Consider the following 26105-nt stretch of genomic DNA (forward strand, 5'->3'; position numbering starts at 1 on the left):
GGGCTGGGACCGAACGAGCCGAGCACGGAACGGAGCAGCACAACCGAACCGGGCTGGGACCGAACGAGCCGAGCATAGAACGGCTGGGCGGTGTTGGACCGAGCCGAGCCGAGCCCTGCTCAGCCGAACCGAACCGAACCGAGCTGTGCGGTGTCGGACCGAGCCGAGCCGAGCTGTGAAGAGTCGGACCGAGTTGAGCCGAGCTGAACCGAACCGAGCCTTGTTCAGCTGACCCGAATCGAGCGGAGCCGAGCCCCGCTCAGCCGAACCGAGCCGTGCGGAGTCGGACCGAGCCGAGCCGAACCGAGCTGTGAAGAGTCGGACCGAGTTGAGCCGAGCGGAGCCGAGCCCTGCTCAGCCGAACCGAACCGAGCGGAGCCGAACAGAGCCGAGCTGTGCGAAGTCGGACCGAGCCGAGCTGAACCGAACCGAGCCTTGCTCAGCTGAGCCGAGCCGAGCGGAGTCGGACCGAGCCGAGCCGAACCGAGCCCTGCTGAGCCGAATCGAGCCGAGCACAGCCGAGGCGTGCGGAGTCGGACCGAGCCGAGCCGAGCACAGCCGAACCGATCCGATCCGAACCGATCCGAACGGAACCGACCCGATCCGAGCCGTAGCGATGTACACGGAGTCGGAGGCCGCCCGCGTTCACTCTCTCGCCGTCAGCCGCGATTACGGCAGCGCCCCGCGGCTCAGTGAGTGCTGCAGTACCACGAACCGCCACCGGGGGGCGCTGCGAGCGGCGCTTTGACCTATAGGACCTTTAGGGTGACATAGGGGTGACTTATAGGGGTGACTTATAGGGTGACCTATAGGGTGACCTATAGGGGGTGACCTATGGGGTGACCTATAGGGACACGGGGGGGACAAAGGACACGGGGGGGGCGGGGCGGCTCCGACCGGAGCGAGGCGGTGCTGGGGGGGGGGGGCTGATCCATAGCGGCCCCATAGAGAACCACGGCCCCATAGCGGCCCCATAGAGCACCGCAGCCCCATAGCGGCCCCATAGTGACCCTATAGAGCACCGCGGCCCCGTAGCAGAGCTGTAGCCTCATAACGGCCCGATAAGCAGCCCTACGTGGCCCATAGCCATAACCACAAAGTGCTCCAAAGACCCCATAGATCCCAATGACCCCATAGATCCCAACGACCCCATAGATCCCAATGACCCCAATGACCCCATAGACCCCAACGACCCCATAGATCCCAATGACCCCATAGACCCCAACGACCCCAACGACCCCATAGATCCCAGTGACCCCATAGATCCCAGTGACCCCATAGACCCCAGTGACCCCATAGATCCCAGTGACCCCATAGATCCCAGTGACCCCATAGACCCCAATGACCCCATAGATCCCAATGACCCCATAGATCCCAGTGACCCCATAGATCCCAATGACCCCATAGACCCCAACGACCCCATAGATCCCAATGACCCCATAGATCCCAACGACCCCATAGATCCCAATGACCCCATAGACCCCAACGACCCCATAGATCCCAATGACCCCAATGACCCCATAGATCCCAACGACCCCATAGATCCCAATGACCCCATAGATCCCAATGACCCCATAGACCCCAACGACCCCATAGATCCCAATGACCCCATCGACCCCAACGACCCCATAGATCCCAATGACCCCATAGATCCCAGTGACCCCAATGACCCCATAAATCCCAATGACCCCATAGATCCCAGTGACTCCAATGACCCCATAGATCCCAGTGACCCCATAGACCCCAATGACCCCATGGATCCCAAAGGCCCATAGACCCCAGTGACCCCATAGATCCCCAATGACCCCATAGACCCCCAATGACCCTAAAGACCACAATGGCCCCAGTGACCCCACAGGTCCTCTAGTGGCAGTGGAGTGGCTATGGGGTGATGTGGGGTGGCTATGGAGTGCTATGGGACACTGTGGGGTGGCTATGGGGCACTATGGGGCACTATGGGTGGCTATGGGTTGCTATGGGGTGGCTATGGGTCGCTATGGGGTGGCTATGGGTCGCTATGGGGCGCTATGGGGCGCTATGGGGTGCTATGGGGTGGCTATGGAGTGATGTGGGGTGGCTATGGGTCGCTATGGGGTGGCTATGGGGCGCTATGGGGTTGCTATGGGGTGGCTATGGAGTGATGTGGGGTGGCTATGGGTCGCTATGGGGTGGCTATGGGTCGCTATGGGGTCGCTATGGGGTGGCTATGGGTCGCTATGGGGCGCTATGGGGCGCTATGGGGCGCTATGGGGTGGCTATGGGGCGCTATGGGTCACTATAGGGCACTATGGGGCGCTATGGGGCGCTATGGGGTGACTATGGGTCGCTATGGGGTGGCTATGGGGCGCTATGGGGTGGCTATGGGGGCGCTATGGGTCCCTGAGGCCTTGTTCCCCCTCAGCGTACAGGACGGTGTGTGGAGTGAATGGACCATTGGTGGCACTGGACAATGTCAAGGTGGGGAATTGAATGGGGAACTATGGGGGCTATGGGGCACTATGGGGCTATGGGCAATGGGGGGGAACAGTGGGACCTATGGGGCACTATGGGGCTATGGGGGCTATGGGGTAATGGGGAGGTACTGGTCCGTACTGGTTTATACCACTTTATACTGGGATATACTGGTCTGTACTGGTTTATACTGGTGTTCTATATTGGCAGTTCGCTCAGTACTGTTTTATACTGGTCTGTACTGGTTTATGCTGGTTTATACTGGTCCATACTGTTTCATACTGGTCCATACCGGTCCATACCGGTCCATACCGGTCCATACTGGTCCATACTGGTCCATACCGGTTCATACTGGTCCATACCGGTTCATACTGGTCCATACCGGTTCATACTGGTCCATACTGGTTCATACTGGTCCATACTGGTCCATACTGGTTTATACTGGTTTATACTGGTCCATACTGGTTTATACTGGTCCATACTGGTCTATACTGGTCCATACTGGTCCATACCGGTCCATACTGGTCCATACTGGTCCATACTGCTCTATACTGGTCCATACTGGTCCATACCGGTTCACACTGGTCCATACTGGTTTATTCTGGTTTATAGTGGTCTGTACTGGTTTATACCGGTCCATACCGGTTCACACTGGTCCATACTGGTTTATTCTGGTTTCCCCGTTGTCAGTTGGCTCAATACTCTGAGATCGTCCATTTCTCGCTCCCCGACGGCTCCCAGCGCTGTGGGCAGGTGCTGGAGGTGGCGGGAAATAAGGCCATAGTGCAGGTACGGGAACCACAGAACAACCCTATAACCACCCCATAACCCCATAACAACCCTATAACCATATAACCACCATATAACAACCCCACAACAACCCTATAACCACCCTATAACCATATAACCACCCCATAACAACCCTATAACAACCCCATAACCATATAACAACCCTATAACCACCCCATAACAACCCTATAACAACCCTATAACAACCATATAACAACCCTATAACCACCCTATAACAACCCTATAACCATATAACAACCCTATAACAACCATATAACCCTATAACAACCCTATAACAACCCTATAACCCCATAACCACCCTATAACAACCGTATAACCCCATAACAGCCCTATAACAACCCTATAACAACCCTAAAACAACCCTATAACCACCCTATAACCCCATTACAACCCTCTAACAACCCTCTAACAACCCTATAACCCCATAGCAACCCTATAACAACCCCATAACAACCCTATAACCCCATAACAACCCTATAACCCCATAACCACCCTATAACCCCGTAACAACCCTATAACCCCATAACCACCCCATAACCCTATAACCACCCCATAACCCCATAGCCACCCCATAACCACCACATAGCCACCCCATAACCCCATAACAACCCTATAACCCCATAACACCCCATAACCCTATAACCACCCCATAACCAACCCACCCCATAACCACCCCATAGCCACCCCATAACCCCATAGTCACCCCATAACCCCATAACGACCCTATAACCCCATAACACCCCATAACCATTCCATAGCCACCCCATATCCCCCATACCCCATATCCCCCATATCCCTTATATCCCCCATTAATCCCATATCCCCCATGTCCCCCATATATCCCATATACCCCATATACCCCATATACCCCATATACCCCATATACCCCATATATCCCATATACCCCATATACCCCATATACCCCATATCCCCCATATCCCCCATATCCCCCATATACCCCATATATCCCCATATATCCCCATATCCCCCCATATATCCCCATATATCCCATATACCCCATATATCCCATATACCCCATATATCCCATATATCCCATATACCCCATATACCCCATATACCCCATATATCCCATATACCCCATATATCCCATATACCCCATATATCCCATATACCCCATATATCCCATATATCCCATATACCCCATATATCCCATATATCCCATATACCCCATATACCCCATATACCCCATATATCCCATATACCCCATATATCCCATATACCCCATATATCCCATATACCCCATATATCCCATATACCCCATATACCCCATATACCCCATATACCCCATATATCCCCTATATCCCCTATATAATCCCATATATCCCATATACCCCATATCCCTGCAGGTGTTTGAGGGCACGTCGGGTATCGATGCCTGTCACACCACAGTGAGGTTCAGTGGGGACGTCATGAGGACGGCGGTGGCTGAGGAGATGCTGGGTCAGGGATATGGGGCTATGGGGGGTGTGGGGCTATGGGGGGTATGGGGGCAATAGGGGGCTATGGGGATATGGGGGATATGGGGTCTATGGGGTCTATGGAGGCTATGGGGGCTATGGGGCCTAGGGGGGCTATGGGGTCTATGGGAAGAGTCGGTCAATGGGGCAATGGGGGGCAATGGGGTAATGGTGGCTATGGGGTCTATGGGGGCTATGGGGTAATGGGGGCTATGGGGTCTATGGGGGCTATGGAGGCAATGGGGGCTATGGGGTCTATGGGGTCTATGGGGGCTATGGGGGGCTATGGGGTAATAGGTACAATGGGGGTAATGGGGGCAATGGGGATATGGGGGCTATGGGGATATGGGGGCAATGGGGTCTATGGGGGCAATGGGGTCTATGGGGGCTATGTGGTCTATGGGGGCTATGGGGGGCTATGGGGTAATGGGTGCAATGGGGGTAATGGGGGCTATGGGGGCTATGGGGTAATGGGGGCTATGGGGTAATGAGGGCAATGGGGTAATGGGGGCTATGGGGTAATGGGTGCAATGGGGGTAATGGGGGCTATGGGGGCAATGGGGGGCAATGGGGTAATGAGGGCTATGGGGTAATGGGGGCTATGGGGCTATGGGGGCTATGCGGGCAATGGGGGTAATGGGGGGCACTGGGGGGATGGGGGCAATGAGGGGCTATGGGGGCCTATGGGGTAATGGGGGCTGTGGGGTAATGGGGCCTATGGGGGTAATGGGGGCAATGGGGGGCTATGGGGGAGTGGGGGGCTATGGGGCAGTGGGGGGCTATGGGGCAATGGGGTAATGGGGGCTATGGGGTGATGGGGCCTATGGGGGCAATGGGGGTAATGGGGGGCAATGGGGTAGTGGGGATAATTGGGGCTATAGGGGTAGTGGGGGACAATGGGGATAATGGGGGCTATGGGGCCAATGGGATCAATGGGGTCAATGGGGACAATGGGGAGGATGGGGAGAATTGGGGGGAATGGGGGGCTATGGGGGTCAGTGACCCCATTGCCCCCATTGCCCCCATTGCCCCCATTGCCCCCATTGTCCCCATTGACCCCATTGCCCCCATTGTCCCCATTGTCCCCATTGCCCCCATTATCCCCATTGACCCCATTGTCCCCATTGACCCCATTGTCCCCATTGACCCCATTGACCCCATTGACCCCATTGTCCCCATTGTCCCCATTGACCCCATTGACCCCATTGGCCCCATTGGCCCCATTGGCCCCATTGTCCCCATTGCCCCCATTGACCTCATTGACCCCATTGTCCCCATTGACCCCATTGGCCCCATTGGCCCCATTGGCCCCATTGACCCCATTGACCCCATTGGCCCCATTGGCCCCATTGACCCCATTGACCCCATTGGCCCCATTGTCCCCATTGACCCCATTGGCCCCATTGGCCCCATTGACCCCATTGACCCCGTTGCCCCCATTGTCCCCATTGGCCGCATTGATCCCATTGGCCCCATTGACCCCATTGACCCCATTGCCCCCATTGATCCTATTGACCCCATTGGCCCCATTGGCCCCATTGATCCCATTGGCCCCATTGTCCCCATTGGCCCCATTGTCCCCATTGATCCCTTCAGGTCGTGTGTTCAATGGCTCCGCCCGCCCCATTGATGGCGGCCCCCCAGTGCTGGCTGAGGACTACCTGGACATCAATGGTACGGCGCTATGGGGCAGCCCCACAGCTCGTGCTCTATGGGGCAGCCCCACAGCTCTGTCTCTATGGGTCCTGCCCCTTCCTATAGGGCAGCCCATTAACCCCCACGGCCGCACGTACCCGGCTGAGATGATCGAGACGGGGATCTCGGCCATCGACGTGATGAACAGCATCGCACGGGGGCAGAAGATCCCCATCTTCTCTGCTGCGGGGCTGCCCCACAACGAGGTGAGTCAGGCTGCCCCATAGCGACTGTGTGCCCCATAGCGACTGTGTGCCCCATAGCGACTGTGTGCCCCATAGCGACTGTGTGCCCCATAGCGCAGCTCTGTGCCCCATAGCGACTGTGTGCCCCATAGTGCAGCTCTGTGCCCCACAACCAGGTGAGTCTGCCCCACAGCACCTCTGTGCCCCATAACGCAGCTCTGTGCCCTATAGCGGCTCTGTGCCCCATAGTGGGGTTGTGTGCCCCATAGTGCAGCTCTCTGCCCCATAGCGCGGTGCATTGCCATACTGTCCTGACCCCCTGCTGCCCCCCAGCTCTGTGCCCCATAACAAGGATTCTGTCCCGTAGCACGGTTCTGTGCCCCATAGCACAGCTCTGTGCCCTATAGTGCTGCTCTGTGCCCTATAGTGCTGCTCTGTGCCCCATAGCGCAGCTCTGTGCCCTATAGTGCTGCTCTGTGCCCCATAGCGCAGCTCTGTGCCCTATAGTGCTGCTCTGTGCCCCATAGCGCAGCTCTGTGCCCTGTAGTGCTGCTCTGTGCCCCATAGCGCAGCTCTGTGCCCCACAACGAGGTGAGTCTGCCCCACAACCAGGTGAGTCTGCTCCATAGCGCAGCTTTGTGCCCTATAGTGGCTCTGTGCCCCATAGTGGGGTTGTGTGCCCCATAGTGCAGCTCTCTGCCCCATACCGCGGTGCATTGCCATACTGTCCTGTCCCCCTGCTGCCCCCCAGCTCTGTGCCCCATAACAAGGATTCTGCCCCATAGCATGGTTCTGTGCCCCATAGCTCAGCTCTGTGCCCCACGGTGGCTGTGTGCCCCATAGCACAGCTCTGTGCCCCATAGTTCAGCTCTGCCCCATAGCGCCATACTGTCCTGACCCACTGCTGCCACACAGCTGGCCGCTCAGATCTGCTGCCAGGCCGGACTCGTGCAGCGCCCCATAGCAGCTCTGCCCCATAGCTGTGTGCCCCATAGCTGTGTGCCCCATAGCTGTGTGCCCCATATACTGTCCTGATGCCCCATTGCTGCCCCATAGCTTGCAGCTCAGATCTGCCGCCAGGCCGGCCTCGTGCAGCGCTCCAAGGACGTGCTGGATTTCCACCAGGAAAACTTCGCCATCGTATTCGCCGCCATGGGGGTGAGCGGGGATGGGGGGAGATGGGGGGCACTGTGGGGTGATGTGGGTCTCAGTGGGTCTCAGTGGGTCTCAGTGGGTCACAGTGGGTCTCAGTGGGTCTCAGTGGGTTGCTATGGGTCTCAGTGGGTCTCAGTGGGTCTCAGTGGGTCGCTATGGGTCGCAGTGGGTCTCAGTGGGTCTCAGTGGGTCTCAGTGGGTCACAGTGGGTCTCAGTGGGTCTCAGTGGGTCTCAGTGGGTTGCTATGGGTCTCAGTGGGTCTCAGTGGGTCTCAGTGGGTCGCTATGGGTCTCAGTGGGTCTCAGTGGGTCTCAGTGGGTCACAGTGGGTCTCAGTGGGTCACAGTGGGTCTCAGTGGGTCTCAGTGGGTCTCAGTGGGTCGCTATGGGTCTCAGTGGGTCTCAGTGGGTCTCAGTGGGTCTCAGTGGGTCACAGTGGGTCTCAGTGGGTCTCAGTGGGTCGCAGTGGGTCTCAGTGGGTCGCTCTGGGTCGCAGTGTGTCACCGTGCCCCCATTTCCAGGTGAACGCGGAGACAGCGCGGTTCTTCAAGTCGGACTTTGAGCAGAGTGGGGCCCTGGGCAACGTCTGCCTCTTCCTCAACCTGGCCAACGACCCCACGTCAGTGTCACGGCCTTCAGCAGCTTCAGCTTCATCATCTTCATCTCCATCTTCAGCTTCATCTTCATCTTCATCTTCAGCTTCAGCTTCATCCTCTTCCTCTTCATCCTCCTCCTCTTCCTCTTCCATCTTCTTCTTTCTTGTCCTCTTAATCCTCTTCCTCTTCTTATTCTTTTCCTCTTCCATCTTCCTTCTCTTATTCTTCCTCTTCCTCTTCTACTTCCCTTCTCCTCTTCCTCCTCTGCTTCCATCTTCCTCTTCCTCCTCTTCCTCTTTCTCTCCCTCTCCCTCTTCCTCTCTTTCTTCCTCCTTCTCTTCCTCTTCCTCTTCCATCTCTCTCCCCATTCCTCCCTTCCCTTCTTCCTTTTCCTCATCACCTCCATTCTCTTCCTCTTCCTCCTCTGCTTCCATCTTCCTCTTCTCTTCCTCTTCCTCTTCCTCCTAATCTTCTTTCTCTTCTTCTTCTTTTCCTCTTCCATCTTCCTCCTCTTATTCCTCTACTTCCTCTTCTACTTCCCTCCTTCTTCTCTTCTATCTCCCTCTTTCCCTTCCATCTTCCTCCCTCTTCCTCCTCCTCCTCCCCTCCCTCTCCCTCTCTTTCTTCCTCCTCCTCTTCCTCTTCTACTTCCATCTTCCTCTTCCTTGTCCTCTTAATCCTTTTCCTCTTCCATCTCTCTCCACATTCCTCCCTTCCCTCCTCCTCTTCCTCTTCCTCATCATCCCCGTTCTCTTCCTCTTCCTCTTCCCCTTCCTATTTCTCCTCCTCTTCCTCTTCTTTTCTTCTTCCATCTTCCTCCTCTTCCTCCTCATCTTCTTCCTCTTCCTCCTCCTCTTCTTCTTTTCCTTTTCCATCTTCCCCCTCTCATTCCTCTTCTTTCTCTTCTACTTCCCTCCTCCTCGTCCATCTTCCTCTTCCTCCTCCTCTTCTCATCCTCTTCCATCTTCCTCCCTCTTCCTTCTCCTTCTCTTCCTCTTTCTTCCTCCTCCTCTTCCTCCTCTACTTCCACCTTCCTCTTCCTTGTTCTCTTAATCCTCTTCCACTTCCATCTCTCTCCTCTTCCCATTCCTCCCTTCCCTCCTCTTCCTCACCATCCTTCTTCTCTTCCTCTTCTATTTTTCCTCTTACTCCTCTTCCCATTCCATCTTTTTCCTCTTCCTCCTCCTCTTCATCCCCTTCCTCTTCCATTTCCCCCCCAATCTCCTTCTATCTTCCTCCCCCTTCCTCTTCCCCCTCCACTTCTTCTTCCTCTTTCTCTTCCCCTTTCATTGTGCCCCCCATGTCTCTCTCTGCCCCATAGCATTGAGCGCATTGTGCCCCCCATGTCTCTCTGCCCCATAGCATTGAGCGCATTGTGCCCCCCATGTCTCTCTCTGCCCCATAGCACTGAGCTCATTGTGCCCCCCATGTCTCTCTCTGCCCCATAGCATTGAGCGCATTGTGCCCCCCATGTCTCTCTCTGCCCCATAGCACTGAGCGCATTGTGCCCCCCATGTCTCTCTCTGCCCCATAGCACTGAGCGCATTGTGCCCCCCATGTCTCTCTCTGCCCCATAGCATTGAGCGCATTGTGCCCCCCATGTCTCTCTCTGCCCCATAGCATTGAGCGCATTGTGCCCCCCATGTCTCTCTCTGCCCCATAGCACTGAGCGCATTGTGCCCCCCATGTCTCTCTCTGCCCCATAGCACTGAGCGCATTGTGCCCCCCATGTCTCTCTCTGCCCCATAGCATTGAGCGCATTGTGCCCCCCATGTCTCTCTCTGCCCCATAGCATTGAGCGCATTGTGACCCCTCGTCTCGCTCTCACGGTGGCCGAGTTCCTGTCGTATCAATGTGACAAACACGTCCTGGTGTTACTCACTGACATGAGCTCCTACGCCGAGGCGCTCAGAGAGGTTTGAGCTGCCCCATAGCGACCCATAGAGCCCCATAGGGACACACAGGGACACATAGAGACCCATAGGGACCCATAGGGACCCGTGGGGACCCTTAGAGCCCCACATATCCCCCCATATCCCCATACATCCCCCTATATCCCCATATATCCCCCTATATCCCCATACATCCGCATATACCCCCATACATCCCCATATCCCCCCATACCCCCCCTATACCCCCATATATCCCCCTATATCCCCCTATATATCGCCCCCTGCCATCCATCCAGGTGTCTGCAGCCCGTGAGGAGGTTCCCCCCATATATCCCCATATCCCCCCATATCCCCCTATATCCCCATATATCCCCATATACCACCCCATATCCCCCCCATAATCCCCTATATCCCCATATACCCCCATATATCCCCATACACCCCCATATATCACCCTATACCCCCCCATGCCCCATTTATCCCCCCCATACCGCCATATCCCCCCCCATATCCCCCCCATAACCCCCTATATCCCATATGCCCTTATATATCCCCATACACCCCCCTATATCCCCATATCCCCCTATATATCCCCATAACTCACTATCGCCCCCTGCCGTCCATTCCAGGTCTCTGCAGCCCGTGAGGGGATTCCCCCATATATCCCCATATACCCCCATATATCCACCCATATCCCCCCCATATATCCCCATATACCCCCCCATACATCCCCCTATACCCCATATATCCCCCCACATCCCCCCCATAACCCCCTATATCCCCATATCCCCCATATATCCCCATATAACCCCATATATTCACCCATATCCCCATATACCCCCCCATATCCCCCCCATAACCCCCTATATCCCCATATCCCCCCATATCCCCCCATATATCCCCATATATCCCCATATACCCCCATATATCCCCCTATACCCCCCCATACCCCCATATATCCCCCCATATCCCCCCATATCCCCCTATCTCCCCCTATCTCCCCCCATACATGTAATCCCCATAACTCACTATCGCCCCCTGCCGTCCATTCCAGGTCTCTGCAGCCCGTGAGGAGGTTCCCCCCATATCCCCGTATATCCCCATATATCCCCATATCCCCCCATACACCCCCCTATATCCCTATATACCCCCATACCCCCTATATTCCCCTATATATCCCCATAACTCACTATCGCCCCCTGCCGTCCATCCCAGGTCTCCGCAGCCCGTGAGGAGGTTCCGGGCCGTCGCGGTTTCCCCGGTTACTTGTACACGGATTTGGCCACGATCTACGAACGGGCCGGGAGGGTGGAGGGGCGGGGGGGCTCCATCACCCAGATCCCCATCCTCACCATGCCCAATGATGGTATGGGGTGTGCTATGGGGCTCTATGGGGTGATATAGGGTGATATAGGGCGCTATGGGGTGCTGTGGGGTGTTATGGCTCCATCACCCAGATCCCCATCCTCACCATGCCCAACGATGGTCAGTGCTATGGGGTTATATAGTGTGCTATGGGGCGCTATGGGGCGCTATGGGGTGTGCTATGGGGCGCTATGGGGTGCTATGGGGTGTTATGGGGTGTTATGGCTCCATCACCCAGATCCCCATCCTCACCATGCCCAACGATGGTCAGTGCTATGGGGCGCTATGGGGCGCTATGGGGTGATATAGGGTGCTATGGGGCGCTATGGGGTGATACAGGGTGCTATGGGGTGTTATGGCTCCATCACCCAGATCCCCATCCTCACCATGCCCAATGATGGTCAGTGCTATGGGGCGCTATGGGGCGCTATGGGGTTCTATGGGGAGCTATGGGGTGTGCTATGGGGCGCTATGGGGCGCTATGGGGTTCTATGGGGTGTACTATGGGTCCATCACCCAGATCCCCATCCTCACCATGCCCAACGATGGTATGGGGTGATATAGGGTCTGCTATGGGGTTCTTTGGGGTTCTATGGGGCGCTATGGGGTTCTATAGGGCGTTATGGGGTTCTATGGGGTGCTATGGGGTGTGCTATGGGGTGCTATGGCGTTCTATGGGGTGCTATGGGGTTCTATGGGGCGCTATGGGGCGCTATGGGGTGCTATGGGGTGCTATGGGGCGCTATGGGGTGTGCTATGGCTCCATCACCCAGATCCCCATCCTCACCATGCCCAACGACGGTATGGGGTCTGCTATGGGGCGCTATGGGGTTATATAGGGGCTATATAGGGTGCTATGGGGTGCTATGGGGTGTTATGGATCCATCACCCAGATCCCCATCCTCACCATGCCCAATGATGGTATGGGGTCTGCTATGGGGTTATATAGGGTGCTATGGGGCGCTATGAGGTTCTATGGGGCGATATAGGGTGCTATGGGGTGTTATGGCTCCATCACCCAGATCCCCATCCTCACCATGCCCAATGATGGTCAGTGCTATGGGGCGCTATGGGGTGTGCTATGGGGCGCTATGGGGTTCTATAGGGCGCTATGGGGTTCTATGGGGTTCTATGGGGCAGTATAGGGTGTGCTATGGGGCGCTATGGGGTGCTATGGTGTGTGCTATGGCTCCATCACCCAGATCCCCATCCTCACCATGCCCAATGATGGTATGGGGTGCTATGGGGCGATATAGGGTGCTATGGGGTTCTATGGGGCGCTATGGGGCGCTATGGGGTGTTATGGGGTGCTATGGGGCGATATAGGGTGCTATGGGGCGCTATGGGGTGTGCTATGGCTCCATCACCCAGATCCCCATCCTCACCATGCCCAACGACGGTATGGGGTGTGCTATGGGGCGCTATGGGGCGCTATAGGGAGCTATGGGGCGCTATGGGGTGCTGTGGGGTTATATAGGGCGCTATGGGGCGCTATGGGGCGCTATGGGGTGTGCTATGGGGTGCTATGGGGTGTTATGGGGTGTGCTATGGCTCCATCACCCAGATCCCCATCCTCACCATGCCCAACGACGGTATGGGGCGATATAGGGTCTGCTATGGGGTTCTATGGGGAGCTATGGGGTTCTGTGGGGTGCTATGGGGTTCTATGAGGTTCTATGGGGTGTTATGGTGTGCTATGGGGTTCTATGGGGTGCTATGGGGTTTGCTGTGGGGTTCTATGAGGCGCTATGGGGTGCTATGGGGCAGTATAGGGTGTGCTATGGGGCGCTATGGGGCTCTATGGGGCAGTATAGGGTGTGCTATGGGGCGCTATGGGGCTCTATGGGGCAATATAAGGTGTGCTATGGGGCGCTATGGGGCTCTATGGGGCAGTATAGGGTGTGCTATGGGTCGCTATGGGGCGCTATGGGGCTCTATGGGGCAGTATAGGGTGTGCTATGGGGTGCTATGGGGCGCTATGGGGCTCTATGGGGCAGTATAGGGTGTGCTATGGGGTGCTATGGGGCGCTATGGGGCTCTATGGGGCAGTATAGGGTGTGCTATGGGTCGCTATGGGGCGCTATGGGGCTCTATGGGGCAGTATAGGGTGTGCTATGGGTCGCTATGGGGCGCTATGGGGCTCTATGGGGCAGTATAGGGTGTGCTATGGGGTGCTATGGGGCGCTATGGGGCTCTATGGGGCAGTATAGGGTGTGCTATGGGTCGCTATGGGGCGCTATGGGGCTCTATGGGGCAGTATAGGGTGTGCTATGGGGCGCTATGGGTCGCTATGGGGCGCTATGGGTCGCTATGGGGCGCTATGGGGCGCTATGGGTCGCTATGGGGCGCTATGGGTCGCAGTGTTCCCATGTCCCCGCAGACATCACTCACCCCATCCCGGATCTCACTGGTTTCATCACTGAGGGGCAAATCTACATCGACCGGCAGCTGCACAACCGGCAGGTGGGGCTATGGGGCGCTATGGGGCGCTATGGGGCGCTATGGGGCACTATGGGGCTATGGGGTGCTATGGGGCTATGGGGCGCTATGGGGCTATGGGGTGCTATGGGGCGCTATGGGGCGCTATGGGGCTATGGGGTGCTATGGGGCACTATGGGGCGCTATGGGGCTATGGGGCGCTATGGGGCGCTATGGGGCTATGGGGCGCTATGGGGCGCTATGGGGCTATGGGGCGCTATGGGGCGCTGTGGGGCGCTGTGGGGTGCTATGGGGTGCTGTGGGGTTATGGGGTGCTGTGGGATGCTGTAGAGCACTCTGGGGCATTGTGGGACGCTATAGGGTGCTATGGGGCACTATGGGGTGCTGTGGGGCACTATGGGACACTGTGGGGCGCTATGGGGTGCTGTGGGGCACTGTGGGGTGCTGTGGGATGCTATGGGGCGCTATGGGGCATTGTGGGGCGCTATAGGGTGCTATGGGGCACTATGGGGTGCTGTGGGGCACTATGAGGCACTATGGGGTGCTATGGGGCGCTATGGAGCGCTATGGGGTGCTGTGGGGTGCTATGGGGCAATGGGGCACTATAGGGCTATGGGGCAATGGGGTGCCATGGGGCGCTATGGGGCACTATGGGGCTATGGGGTGCTATGGGGCAGTATAGGGTGTACTATGGGGACACTATGGGTCTCTATAGGGTGCTATGGGGCGCTATGGGGACACTGTGGGGTGCTATGGGGCACTATGGGGCGCTATGGGGCATTGTGGGGCGCTATAGGGTGCTATGGGGCACTATGGGGTGCTATGGGGTGCTATGGGGCACTATGGGGACACTATGGGGCTATGGGGCTCTATGGGGCGCTATGGGGCATTGTGGGGCGCTATAGGGTGCTATGGGGCACTATGGGGTGCTATGGGGCACTATGGGGACACTATGGGGCTATGGGGCTCTATGGGGCGCTATGGGGCATTGTGGGGCGCTATAGGGTGCTATGGGGCACTATGGGGTGCTATGGGGCACTATGGGGACACTATGGGGTGCTATGGGGCACTATGGGGCCCTATGGGGACACTATGAGGCTATGGGGCTCTATGTGTCCCTATGTGGCGCTATGTGTCCCTATGTCGCGGTTCTATGGGGCTGCCCCACAGATTTACCCCCCCATCAACGTTCTCCCGTCATTGTCCCGGTTGATGAAATCCGCCATCGGGGACGGGATGACACGGCGCGACCACGGCGACCTGAGCAACCAGCTGGTGACTATTATGGGGTGCTATGGGGTGATATGGGGTCTGTGGGGCTCTATGGGGTGATATGGGGTGTATGGGGCTCTATGGGGTGATATGGGGTGTATGGGGTGTATGGGGCTCTATGGGGTGATATGGGGTGTATGGGGCTCTATGGGGTGTATGGGGCTCTATGGGGTGATATGGGGTGTATGGGGTGTATGGGGCTCTATGGGGTGATATGGGGTGTATGGGGCTCTATGGGGTGTCTATGGGGCTCTATGGGGTGATATGGGGTGTATGGGGCTCTATGGGGTGATATGGGGTGTATGGGGCTCTATGGGGTGATATGGGGTGTATGGGGCTCTATGGGGTGTCTATGGGGCTCTATGGGGTGATATGGGGTCTGTGGGGTGTCTGTGTGCTGTCTATGGGTCCCTATGGGTCTCTGGTTCTCTATGGGTCCCTATGGGTCCCTATGGGTCTCTATGGTTCTCTATGGGTCCCTATGGGTCCCTATGGGTCTCTATGGTTCTCTAAGGTTCTCTATGGGTCTCTATGTGTTCTTTTGGGTCCCTATGGGTCTCTATGGTTCTCTAAGGTTCTCTATGGGTCTCTATGTGTTCTTATGGGTCTCTATGGGTCCCTATGGGTCCCTTTGGTTCTCTATGGTTCCCTATGGGTCCCTATGGGTCTCTATGTGCTGTCTATGGTTCTCTAAGGTTCTCTATGGGTCTCTATGTGTTCTTATGGGTCTCTATAGGTCCCTATTGTTCTCTTATGTATCTCAATGGGTCTCTATGGTTCTCTATGGGTTCTTATGGGTTCCTATGGTTCTCTATGGGTCTCTATGGGTCCCTATGTTTCTCTATGGGTTCTTATGGGTCCCTATGGTTCTCTATGGGTCTCTATGGGTTCCTATGGTTCTCTGTGGGTTCTTACGGGTTCCTATCGTTCTCTTCTATATCTCTATGGGTGCTTATGGGTTCCTATGGGTCCCTATGGTTCTCTATGTGTCTCTATGTGTCCCTATGGGTCTCTATGTGTCTCTATGGGTCCCTATGGGTGCTTATGGGTTCCTATGATTCTCTGTGGGTCTCTATGGTTCTCTATGGGACCCTATTTTTCCCTATGGGTCTCTATGGGTCCTTATGTGTTCCTATGGTTCTCTGTGGGTCTCTATGGGTTCTTATGGGTCCCTGTGGGTCTCTTTGGGTTCTTATGGGTTCCTATGGTTCCCTATGGGTCTCTATGGGGTATCTATGGTTCTCTATGTGTTCCTATGGTTCTCTATGGGTCTCTATGGGGTATCTATGGTTCTCTATGTGTCCCTATGTTTCTCCATGGGTTCTTATGGGTTCCTATGGTTCCCTATGGGTCTCTATGGGGTATCTATGGTTCTCTATGGTTCCCTATGTTTCTCTATGGGTTCTTATGGGTCCCTGTGGGTCTCTATGGGTTCCTATGGTTCCCTATGGGTCTCTATGGGCTATCTATGGTTCTCTATGGGTCCCTATGTTTCTCTATGGGTTCCTATGGGTTTCTATGGTTCTCTATGGGTCCCTATGTTTCTCTATGGGTTCTTATGGGTTCCTATGGTTCCCTATGGGTCTCTATGGGGTATCTATGGTTCTCTATGTGTCCCTATGTTTCTCTATGGTTTCTTATGGGTCCCTGTGGGTCTCTATGGGTTCGTATGGGTTCCTGTGGTTCCCTATGGGTCTCTATGGTTCTCTATGGTTTCTTATGGGTCCCTATGTTTCTCTATAGGTTCCTATGGGTCCCTATGTTTCTCTATGGGTTCTTATGGGTTCCTATGGTTCCCTATGGGTCTCTATGGGGTATCTATGTGTCCCTATGTTTCTCTATGTGTCCCTATGTTTCTCTATGGGTTCCTATGGGTCCCTATGTGTCCCTATGGGTTCTTATGGGTTCCTATGGTTCTCTATGGGTTCTTATGGGTCCCTATGTTTCTCTATGGGTTCTTATGGGTTCCTATGGTTCCTTATCGGTCTCTATGGGGTATTTATGTTTCTCTATGGGTTCCTATGGTTCCCTATGTTTCTCTATGGGTTCCTATGGGTTTCTATGGTTCCCTATGGGTCTCTATGGGGTCCCTATGGGTTCTTATGTGTTCCTATGTTTCTCTATGTGTCCCTATGTTTCTCTATGGGTTCCTATGGGTCCCTATGTTTCTCTATGATTCCCTATGGGTCTCTATGGGGTCTCTATGGGTCCCTATTGTTCCCTATGTGTCCCTATGTGTCCCCATGTTCCCCCTGCCCCATAGTACGCGTGTTACGCCGCGTCCCGTGACGTCGTGGCCCTGAAGTCGGTGGTTGGGGAGGAGGCGCTGACGGCCGAGGATCGACTGCACCTGGATTTCATACAGCGCTTTGAGCGGCGCTTCATCGCACAGGGTCAGTGTGGGGAGATGTGGGGAGATGTGGGGAGATATGGGGAGATATGGGGAGATATGGGGTGATATGGGGAGATATGGGGAGATATGGGGCGATATGGGGTGATATGGGGAAACATGGGGAGATATGGGGAGATATGGGGTGATATGGGGAGATATGGGGAGATATGGGGTGATATGGGGAGATATGGGGAGATATGGGGAGATATGGGGAGATATGGGGAGATATGGGGAGATATGGGGAGATATGGGGTGATATGGGGAGATATGGGGAGATGGGGGGAGATATGGGGTGATATGGGGAGATATGGGGAGATATGGGGAGATATGGGCTGATATGGGGAGATATGGGGCCATATGGGGTGATATGGGGTGATATGGGGTGATATGGGGCCATATGGGGCCATATGGGGCCATGTGGGGCGATATGGGGCCATGTGGGGCGATATGGGGAGATATGGGGCGATATGGGGAGATATGGGGAGATATGGGGTGATATGGGGCGATATGGGGAGATATGGGGAGATATGGGGTGATATGGGGAGATATGGGGAGATATGGGGTGATATGGGGAGATATGGGGAGATATGGGGTGATATGGGGTGATATGGGGAGATATGGGGTGATATGGGGAGATATGGGGAGATATGGGGAGATATGGGGCGATATGGGGCGATATGGGGAGATATGGGGCGATATGGGGAGATATGGGGAGATATGGGGCCATGTGGGGTGATATGGGGAGATATGGGGCCATATGGGGTGATATGGGGCCATATGGGGCCATGTGGGGTGATATGGGGAGATATGGGGTGATATGGGGTGATATGGGGTGATATGGGGCCATATGGGGCCATATGGGGTGATATGGGACGATATGGGGCCATATGGGGCGATATGGGGTGATATGGGGTGATATGGGGCAATATGGGGCGATATGGGGCAATATGGGGCCATATGGGGTGATATGGGATGATATGGGGCCATATGGGGCAATTTGGGTTGATATGGGGCGATATGGGGCAATATGGGGCGATATGGGGATATATGGGGCCATGTGGGGCCATATGGGGAGATATGGGGCCATATGGGGCCACATGGGGCGATATGGGGCGATATGGGGCAGGGCAATAACCCGCTATGGGGCCCAGTACACACTATGGGGCAGCAGCACTATGGGGCAGGGCAGTAACACACTATGGGGCCTACGACGCTATGGGGCCCAGTACAAACTATGGGGCCTACCCCCCTTATGGCCCCCCAACCCCCTTTAGTGTCACCTCACCTTACAGCCCCTCAACCCCCCCTTTCCCCCTTACCCCCTTATTCCCCCATTATCCCCCCTTATGCCCCCCCGACCCCCGTACCCCCCTGTTCCCCCCTTACCCCCCTCACCTCCCCCTCATCCCCCTTTATCTCCCCTTATACCCCCCTGACACCCTTTATCCCCCCATACCCCCCCTTACTGCTCCTTATCCCCCTTCTCCCCCCCTTTATCCCCCCTTATGCCCCCCCGATCCCCTTACCCCCTTGTCCCCCTCCTTACTCCCCCTTGGACCCCCTTATCCCCCCTTTATTCCCCCTTACACCCCTCCCGACCCCCTTTATCCCCCCCTTATCCCCTTTACCCCCCTTATCCCCCCCTTTATCCCCCCTCACCTCCCCTTTATCCCCCTTTTATCCCCCCTTATGGCCCCCCCGACCCCCCTTATCCCCCCCCCTCCCCCCTTTTGCCCCCCCCTGGCCCCCTTTATACCCCCTATTCCCCCCTCCTATCCCCTTTACCCCCCTTATCCCCCCCCTTTATCCCCACTTACCCCCCTCACCTCCCCCTTAACCCCCCTTTATCCCCCCTTATGCCCCCCTGGACCCCCTTAATCCCCCCCGACCCCCTTACCCCCCTCACCTCCCCCTTATCCCCCCCTTTATCCCCCCTTATACACCTCCGACCCCCTTTATCCCCCCCAACCTCCCCCTTATCCCCTTTATCCCCCTTATCCCCCCTTTATCCCCCCTTATACCTCCTCCCGACCCCCTTTATCCCCCCCTTATCCCCTTTACCCTCCTTATCCCCCCCTTATGCCCCCCCCTGACCCCCTTACCCTCCCTTACCCCCCCTTTATCCCCCTTTTATCCCCCCTTATGCCCCCCCCAATCCCCCCTTATCCCCTTTATCCCTCTTATCCCCCCCTTATCCCCTCACCTCCCCCTTATCCCCCTTCTATCCCCCCCCCAACCCCCTTACCCCCCTGTCCCCCCCTTGCCCCCCTCCCCTCCCCCTTATCCCCTCTTTATCCCCCTTACAACCCCCCTGACCCCCTTTATCCCCCCCTTACCCCTCTCACCCCCCCTTTACCCCCCTATATCCCTCCTTTTATCCTCCCCAACCCCCCCCTTACCCCCTTTACCCCCCTTATCCCCCTTTATCCCCCCTTGTGGTCCCCCCGACCCCCCTTATCCCCCCCTTCCCCCCCTTCTGCCCCCCCTGGCCCCCTTTATACCCCCCATTCCCCCCTCTTATCCCCATTACCCCCCTTATCCTCCCCCTTATCCCCCCCTTTATCCCTCTTACACCCCCTGACCCCCTTTATCCCCCCCTTACCCCCCTCACCTCCCCCTTTATCCCCCCTTATGCCCCCCTGGACCCCCTTTATCCCCCCCTGACCCCCTTACCCCCCTCCCCTCCCCCTTATCCCCCCTTTATCCCCCTTATGGCCCCCTCTGACCCCCTTTATCCCCCCCCCGACCTCCCCTTATCCCCTTTATCCCCTTATCCCCCCCTTTACCCCCCTATATCCCCCCCCCAACCCCCTTACCCCCCTGTCCCCCCCTTGCCCCTCTCGCCTCCCCCTTATCCCCCCTTTATCCCCCTTACACCTCCCCTGACCCCCTTTATCCCCCCCTTACCCCTCTCACCCCCCCTTTACCTCCCTATATCCCTCCTTTTATCCTCCCCAACCCCCCCCTTACCCCCTTTACCCCCCTTATCCCCCTTTATCCCCCCTTATGCCCCCCCCGATCCCTTTACCCCCTTTATCCCCCCTTATGGTCCCCCCATACCCCCCTTATCTCCCCCTTCCCCCCCTTCTGCCCCCCCTGGCCCCCTTTATACCCCCTATTCCCCCCTCTTATCCCCATTACCCCCCTTATCCTCCCCCTTATCCCCCCCTTTATCCCCCTTACATCCCCCCTGGACCCCCTTTATCCCCCCCCCCGACCCCCTTACCCCCTCACTTCCCCATTTATCCCCCCATTGTCCCCCTTACACCCCCTGACCCCATACCCCCCCATACCCACCTCACCTCCCCATTTATTCCCCCTTATGCCCCCCTGGACCCCCTTTATCCCCCCCCCGACCCCCTTTACCCCCTCCCCTCCCCCTTACCCCCCTTTATCCCCCCTTATGCCCCCCTGGATCCCCTTTATCCCCCCCCTGACCCCCTTACCCCCCTCCCCCTTATCCCCCATTATCCCCCTACATATTGACCCCATATACCCCCCCATACCCCCCTCCCCTCCCCCTTACCCCCCATTATCCCCCTCCATATTGACCCCATACCCCCCCATACCCCCCATACCCCCCATTATCCCCTCCATATTGACCCCATACCCCCCATACCCCCCATACCCCCCAGGCCCGTCGGAGCGTCGCACCATCTGGGACTCCCTGGATCTGGGCTGGCAGTTGTTGCGTATTTTCCCCCGGCGGCTCCTGAAGCGAATCCCGGAACCGGTGCTGGACGAGCTGTACCGCAGGGACGGGGACCACAGGGGGACGCAGCTCTGAGACCACCCCCATATTAAACATATAGGGCTCTGAGTGACCCCATAAGGGATATATGGGGCTCTGAGAGCCGCCATAAGGGATATATAGGGCTCTGAGTGACCCCATAGTGAATATATGTCTCTGAGACCCCCCATAATAAACGTATACGGCTCTGAGACCCCCATATTGAACATATACAGTTCTGAGACCCCCCCCCATAATGGATATATAGGGCTCTGAGTGACCCCATGGTGAATATATGGCTCTGAGACCCCCCCATAATGGATATATAGGGCTCTGAGTGACCCCATAGTGAATATATGGCTCTGAGACCCCCATAATGGATATATAGGGCTCTGAGTGACCCCATAGTGAATATACGGCTCTGAGACCCCCATAATAAACATATACTGCTCTGAGACCCCCATATTGAACATATACAGCTCTGAGACCCCCCCATAAGGGATATATATGGCTCTGAGACCCCATATTGAACATATAGGGCTCTGAGTGACCCCATAGTGAATATACGGCTCTGAGACCCCCATAAATACAGCTCTGAGAGCCCCATAATAAACGTATATGGCTCTGAGACCCCCCCCATAATGAATATACAGCTCTGAGACCCCCATAATGAACATACTCAGCTCTGAGACCCCCATAATGAACATATACAGCTCTGAGTGATTCCATAGTGAACATATATGGCTCTGAGACCCCCCCATATTGAACATATACAGCTCTGAGACCCCCCCATATTGAACATATACAGCTCTGAGACCCCCCCATAGTGAATATATGGCTCTGAGACCCCCATAAATACAGCTCTGAGAGCCCCATAATAAACATATATGGCTCTGAGACCCCTGTAATAAACATATACAGCTCTGAGACCCCCCCATAGTGAATATATAGGGCTCTGAGACCCTCCCCACACACACACTGTATCGAACATATACAGTTCTGAGACCCCTACTATGAACACCCAGCTATGAGACCCCCCCATAATGAACATATACAGCTCTGAGACCCCCCCATAATGGATATATAGGGCTCTGAGACCCCCCATAGTGAATATACGGCTCTGAGACCCCCATAAATACAGCTCTGAGAGCCCCATAATAAACATATATGGCTCTGAGACCCCCCCCATAATGAATATACAGCTCTGAGACCCCCCCATAATAAACATACTCAGCTCTGAGACCCCTGTAATAAACATATACAGCTCTGAGTGATTCCATAGTGAACATATATGGCTCTGAGACCCCCATATTGAACACCCAGCTATGAGACCCCCCCATATTGAACATACACAGCTCTGAGACCCCCCCATAGTGAATATATAGGGCTCTGAGTGACCCCATAGTGAATATACAGCTCTGAGACCCCCATAAATACAGCTCTGAGACCCCCATAAATACAGCTCTGAGACCCCCATAATAAACATATGCGGCTCTGAGACCCCCCCCCGTAATGAATATACAGCTCTGAGACCCCCATAATGAACATACTCAGCTCTGAGACCCCCCCCATAATAAACATATACAGCTCTGAGTGATTCCATAGTGAACATATATGGCTCTGAGACCCCCCCATATTGAACATATACAGCTCTGAGACCCCCCCATAGTGAACATATATGGCTCTGAGACCCCCCCATAGTGAATATATGGCTCTGAGACCCCCATAAATACAGCTCTGAGAGCCCCATAATAAACATATATGGCTCTGAGACCCCTGTAATAAACATATACAGCTCTGAGTGATCCCATAGTGAACATATATGGCTCTGAGACCCCCATATTGAACACCCAGCTATGAGACCCCCCCATATTGAACATACACAGCTCTGAGACCCCCCCATAATGAACATATACAGCTCTGAGACCCCCCCATAGTGAATATATAGGGCTCTGAGTGACCCCATAGTGAATATATGGCTCTGAGACCCCCATAAATACAGCTCTGAGACCCCCATAATAAACATATGCGGCTCTGAGACCCCCCCCCGTAATGAATATACAGCTCTGAGACCCCCATAATGAACGTATATGGCTCTGAGACCCCCCCATAATAAACATATACAGCTCTGAGACCCCCATATTGAACACCCAGCTATGAGACCCCCCCATATTGAACAGCTCTGAGACCCCCATAATAAACATATACAGCTCTGAGACCCCCCCATAGTGAATATATAGGGCTCTGAGTGACCCCATAGCGAATATATGGCTCTGAGACCCCCATAAATACAGCTCTGAGAGCCCCATAATAAACATATATGGCTCTGAGACCCCTGTAATAAACATATACAGCTCTGAGACCCCCCCATAGTGAATATATAGGGCTCTGAGACCCCCCCCACACACACACTGTATCGAACATATACAGTTCTGAGACCCCTATAATGAACACCCAGCTATGAGACCCCCCCATAATGGATATATAGGGCTCTGAGACCCCCCATAGTGAATATACGGCTCTGAGACCCCCATAAATACAGCTCTGAGAGCCCCATAATAAACATATATGGCTCTGAGACCCCCCCCATAATAAACATATACAGCTCTGAGACCCCCATAATGAACATACTCAGCTCTGAGACCCCCCCCATAATAAACATATACAGCTCTGAGTGATTCCATAGTGAACATATATGGCTCTGAGACCCCCCCATAATGAACATATACAGCTCTGAGACCCCCCCCATAGTGAACATATAGGGCTCTGAGACCCCCCCATAATGGATATATAGGGCTCTGAGACCCCCCCATAATGGATATATAGGGCTCTGAGACCCCCCATAGTGAATATATGGCTCTGAGACCCCCATAAATACAGCTCTGAGAGCCCCATAATAAACATATATGGCTCTGAGACCCCCCCCATAGTGAATATATGGCTCTGAGACCCCCACAATGAACATATATGGCTCTGAGATCCCCCCCATAATAAACATATACAGCTCTGAGACCCCTGTAATAAACATACACAGCTCTGAGTGATCCCATAGTGAACATTATGGCTCTGAGACCCCCCCATAATGAACATATAGGGCTCTGAGATTCCCCATAATGAACACCCAGCTCTGAGACCACCCCCATAATGAATATATATGGCTCTGAGACCCCCCCCCATAATGAGCATATACAGCTCTGAGACCCCCCCCCCCATAGTGAATATATGGCTCTAAGACCCCCCCATAGTGAACATATACAGCTCTGAGTGACCTCATAGTGAACATATATGGCTGTGAGACCCCCCCCATAATAAACATATACAGCTCTGAAAGACCCCCCCCCCCATAATGAACACACGGCTCTGCCCCCCCCCCCAGCTCTGAGACCCCCATATTGAACATATATGGCTCTGAGACCCCCCCCCCATATTGAACATATACAGCTCTGAGACCCCCCCATAATGAACAATACCCAGCTCTGAGCCCCCCCCCATGTAGCTGAATGCATCCCCCCCCCAACAGGCTTCTGTGCCCCCCCATAGGGCTGACAGCATCACCCCCCCCCACTGCACTCACTGCCCCACAGTGTCGCCATGTCCCCATACTGTCCCCATACCATCCCTATACTGTTCCTATGCCATCCCCTTGTCCCCATACTGTCCCCATACCATCCCCATACAGTTCTTATGCCATCCTCATGTCCCCATACCGTCTCCATATCCCCATATCACCCCCCCGTCCCCATTACTGTCCCCATACCATCCCCATACCATCCCCATGTCCCCATACCATCCTTTCTGTCCCCATATTGCCCCCATGTCCCCATACTGTCCCCATACCACCCCCATGTCCCCATACCATCCTCATGTCCTCATGCCGTCCCAATACTGTCCCCATACCGTCCCCATGTCCCCATATGCCCCCCTGTCCCCATACAGTCCCCATACTGTCCCTGCCATCTCCGTGTCCCTATTACTGTCCCAATACCATCCTTCCTGTCCCCATACCACACCCATGTCCCCATTACCGTCCCCATACACCCCCCTGTCCCCATACAGTCCCCATACTGTTCCTATGGCATCCTCATGTCCCCATACCGTCCTTGCTGTCCCCATACTGCCCCCATGTCCCCATTACCATCCCCATTACTGTCCCCATGCCATCCCCATAGTGTTCCTATGCCATCCTCATTTCCCCATTACTGTCCCCATACGGTTCTTGCTGCCCCCATTACCGTCCCCATAAGGTCCCCATACTGCCCCCATGTCCCCATACCATCCCCATGTCCCTATACTGTCCTTACTGAACCCATACTGCCCCCATGTCCCCATTACCGTCCCCATACACCCCCCTGTCCCCATACAGTCCCCATACAGTTCCTATACCATCCCCCATATGGTCCCCATATGGTCCCCATACAGTCCCCATACAGTTCCTATACCATCCCCCATATGGTCCCCATATGGTCCCCATACAGTCCCCATACAGTTCCTATACCATCCCCCATACGGTCCCCATATGGTCCCCATACAGACCCCATACAGTCCCCATACAGTTCCTATACCATCCCCCATACCGTCCCCATCCCACACCCCATACTATGACAGTGGGGTCAGCGGGGGGGGGGCGGTATGGGAGTGACCCATA

The 26105-nt window shown here is 55.3% G+C and overlaps 1 protein-coding gene and 1 long non-coding RNA gene across 3 annotated transcripts; one reads left to right on the top strand and one right to left on the bottom strand.

Moving 5' to 3' along the window:
- The first annotated feature begins 6 nt into the window (after window positions 1–6).
- On the top strand, window positions 7–22088 carry LOC107306809 (V-type proton ATPase subunit B, kidney isoform). The gene is made up of 14 exons (XM_085545938.1): window positions 7–692; window positions 2402–2457; window positions 3142–3240; window positions 4629–4722; window positions 6336–6413; window positions 6501–6640; window positions 7676–7777; window positions 8296–8393; window positions 10163–10286; window positions 11478–11628; window positions 14008–14090; window positions 15237–15341; window positions 17602–17731; window positions 21366–22088. Exons 1-14 carry the CDS (start codon window positions 617–619, stop codon window positions 21515–21517), a joined length of 1488 nt encoding a protein of 495 aa, XP_085402064.1. The 5' UTR covers window positions 7–616; the 3' UTR covers window positions 21518–22088.
- Window positions 2843–6655, bottom strand: LOC146761187 (uncharacterized). Of its 2 annotated transcripts, none has more exons than XR_014945577.1 (2): window positions 6533–6655; window positions 2843–3207 (listed from the first exon to the last, which is right to left on the bottom strand). It is a non-coding gene; the product is annotated as an uncharacterized LOC146761187 (long non-coding RNA). The 2 variants fall into 2 exon arrangements; XR_014945578.1 differs by lacking the exon at window positions 6533–6655 and adding an exon at window positions 4614–4729.
- Window positions 22089–26105: the final 4017 nt, after the last annotated feature.

The sequence above is a fragment of the Coturnix japonica genome, chromosome 4 (assembly GCF_054131305.1).
Source record: "Coturnix japonica strain WE chromosome 4, WE-NBRP24, whole genome shotgun sequence".
Lineage (NCBI taxonomy): Eukaryota > Metazoa > Chordata > Aves > Galliformes > Phasianidae > Coturnix > Coturnix japonica.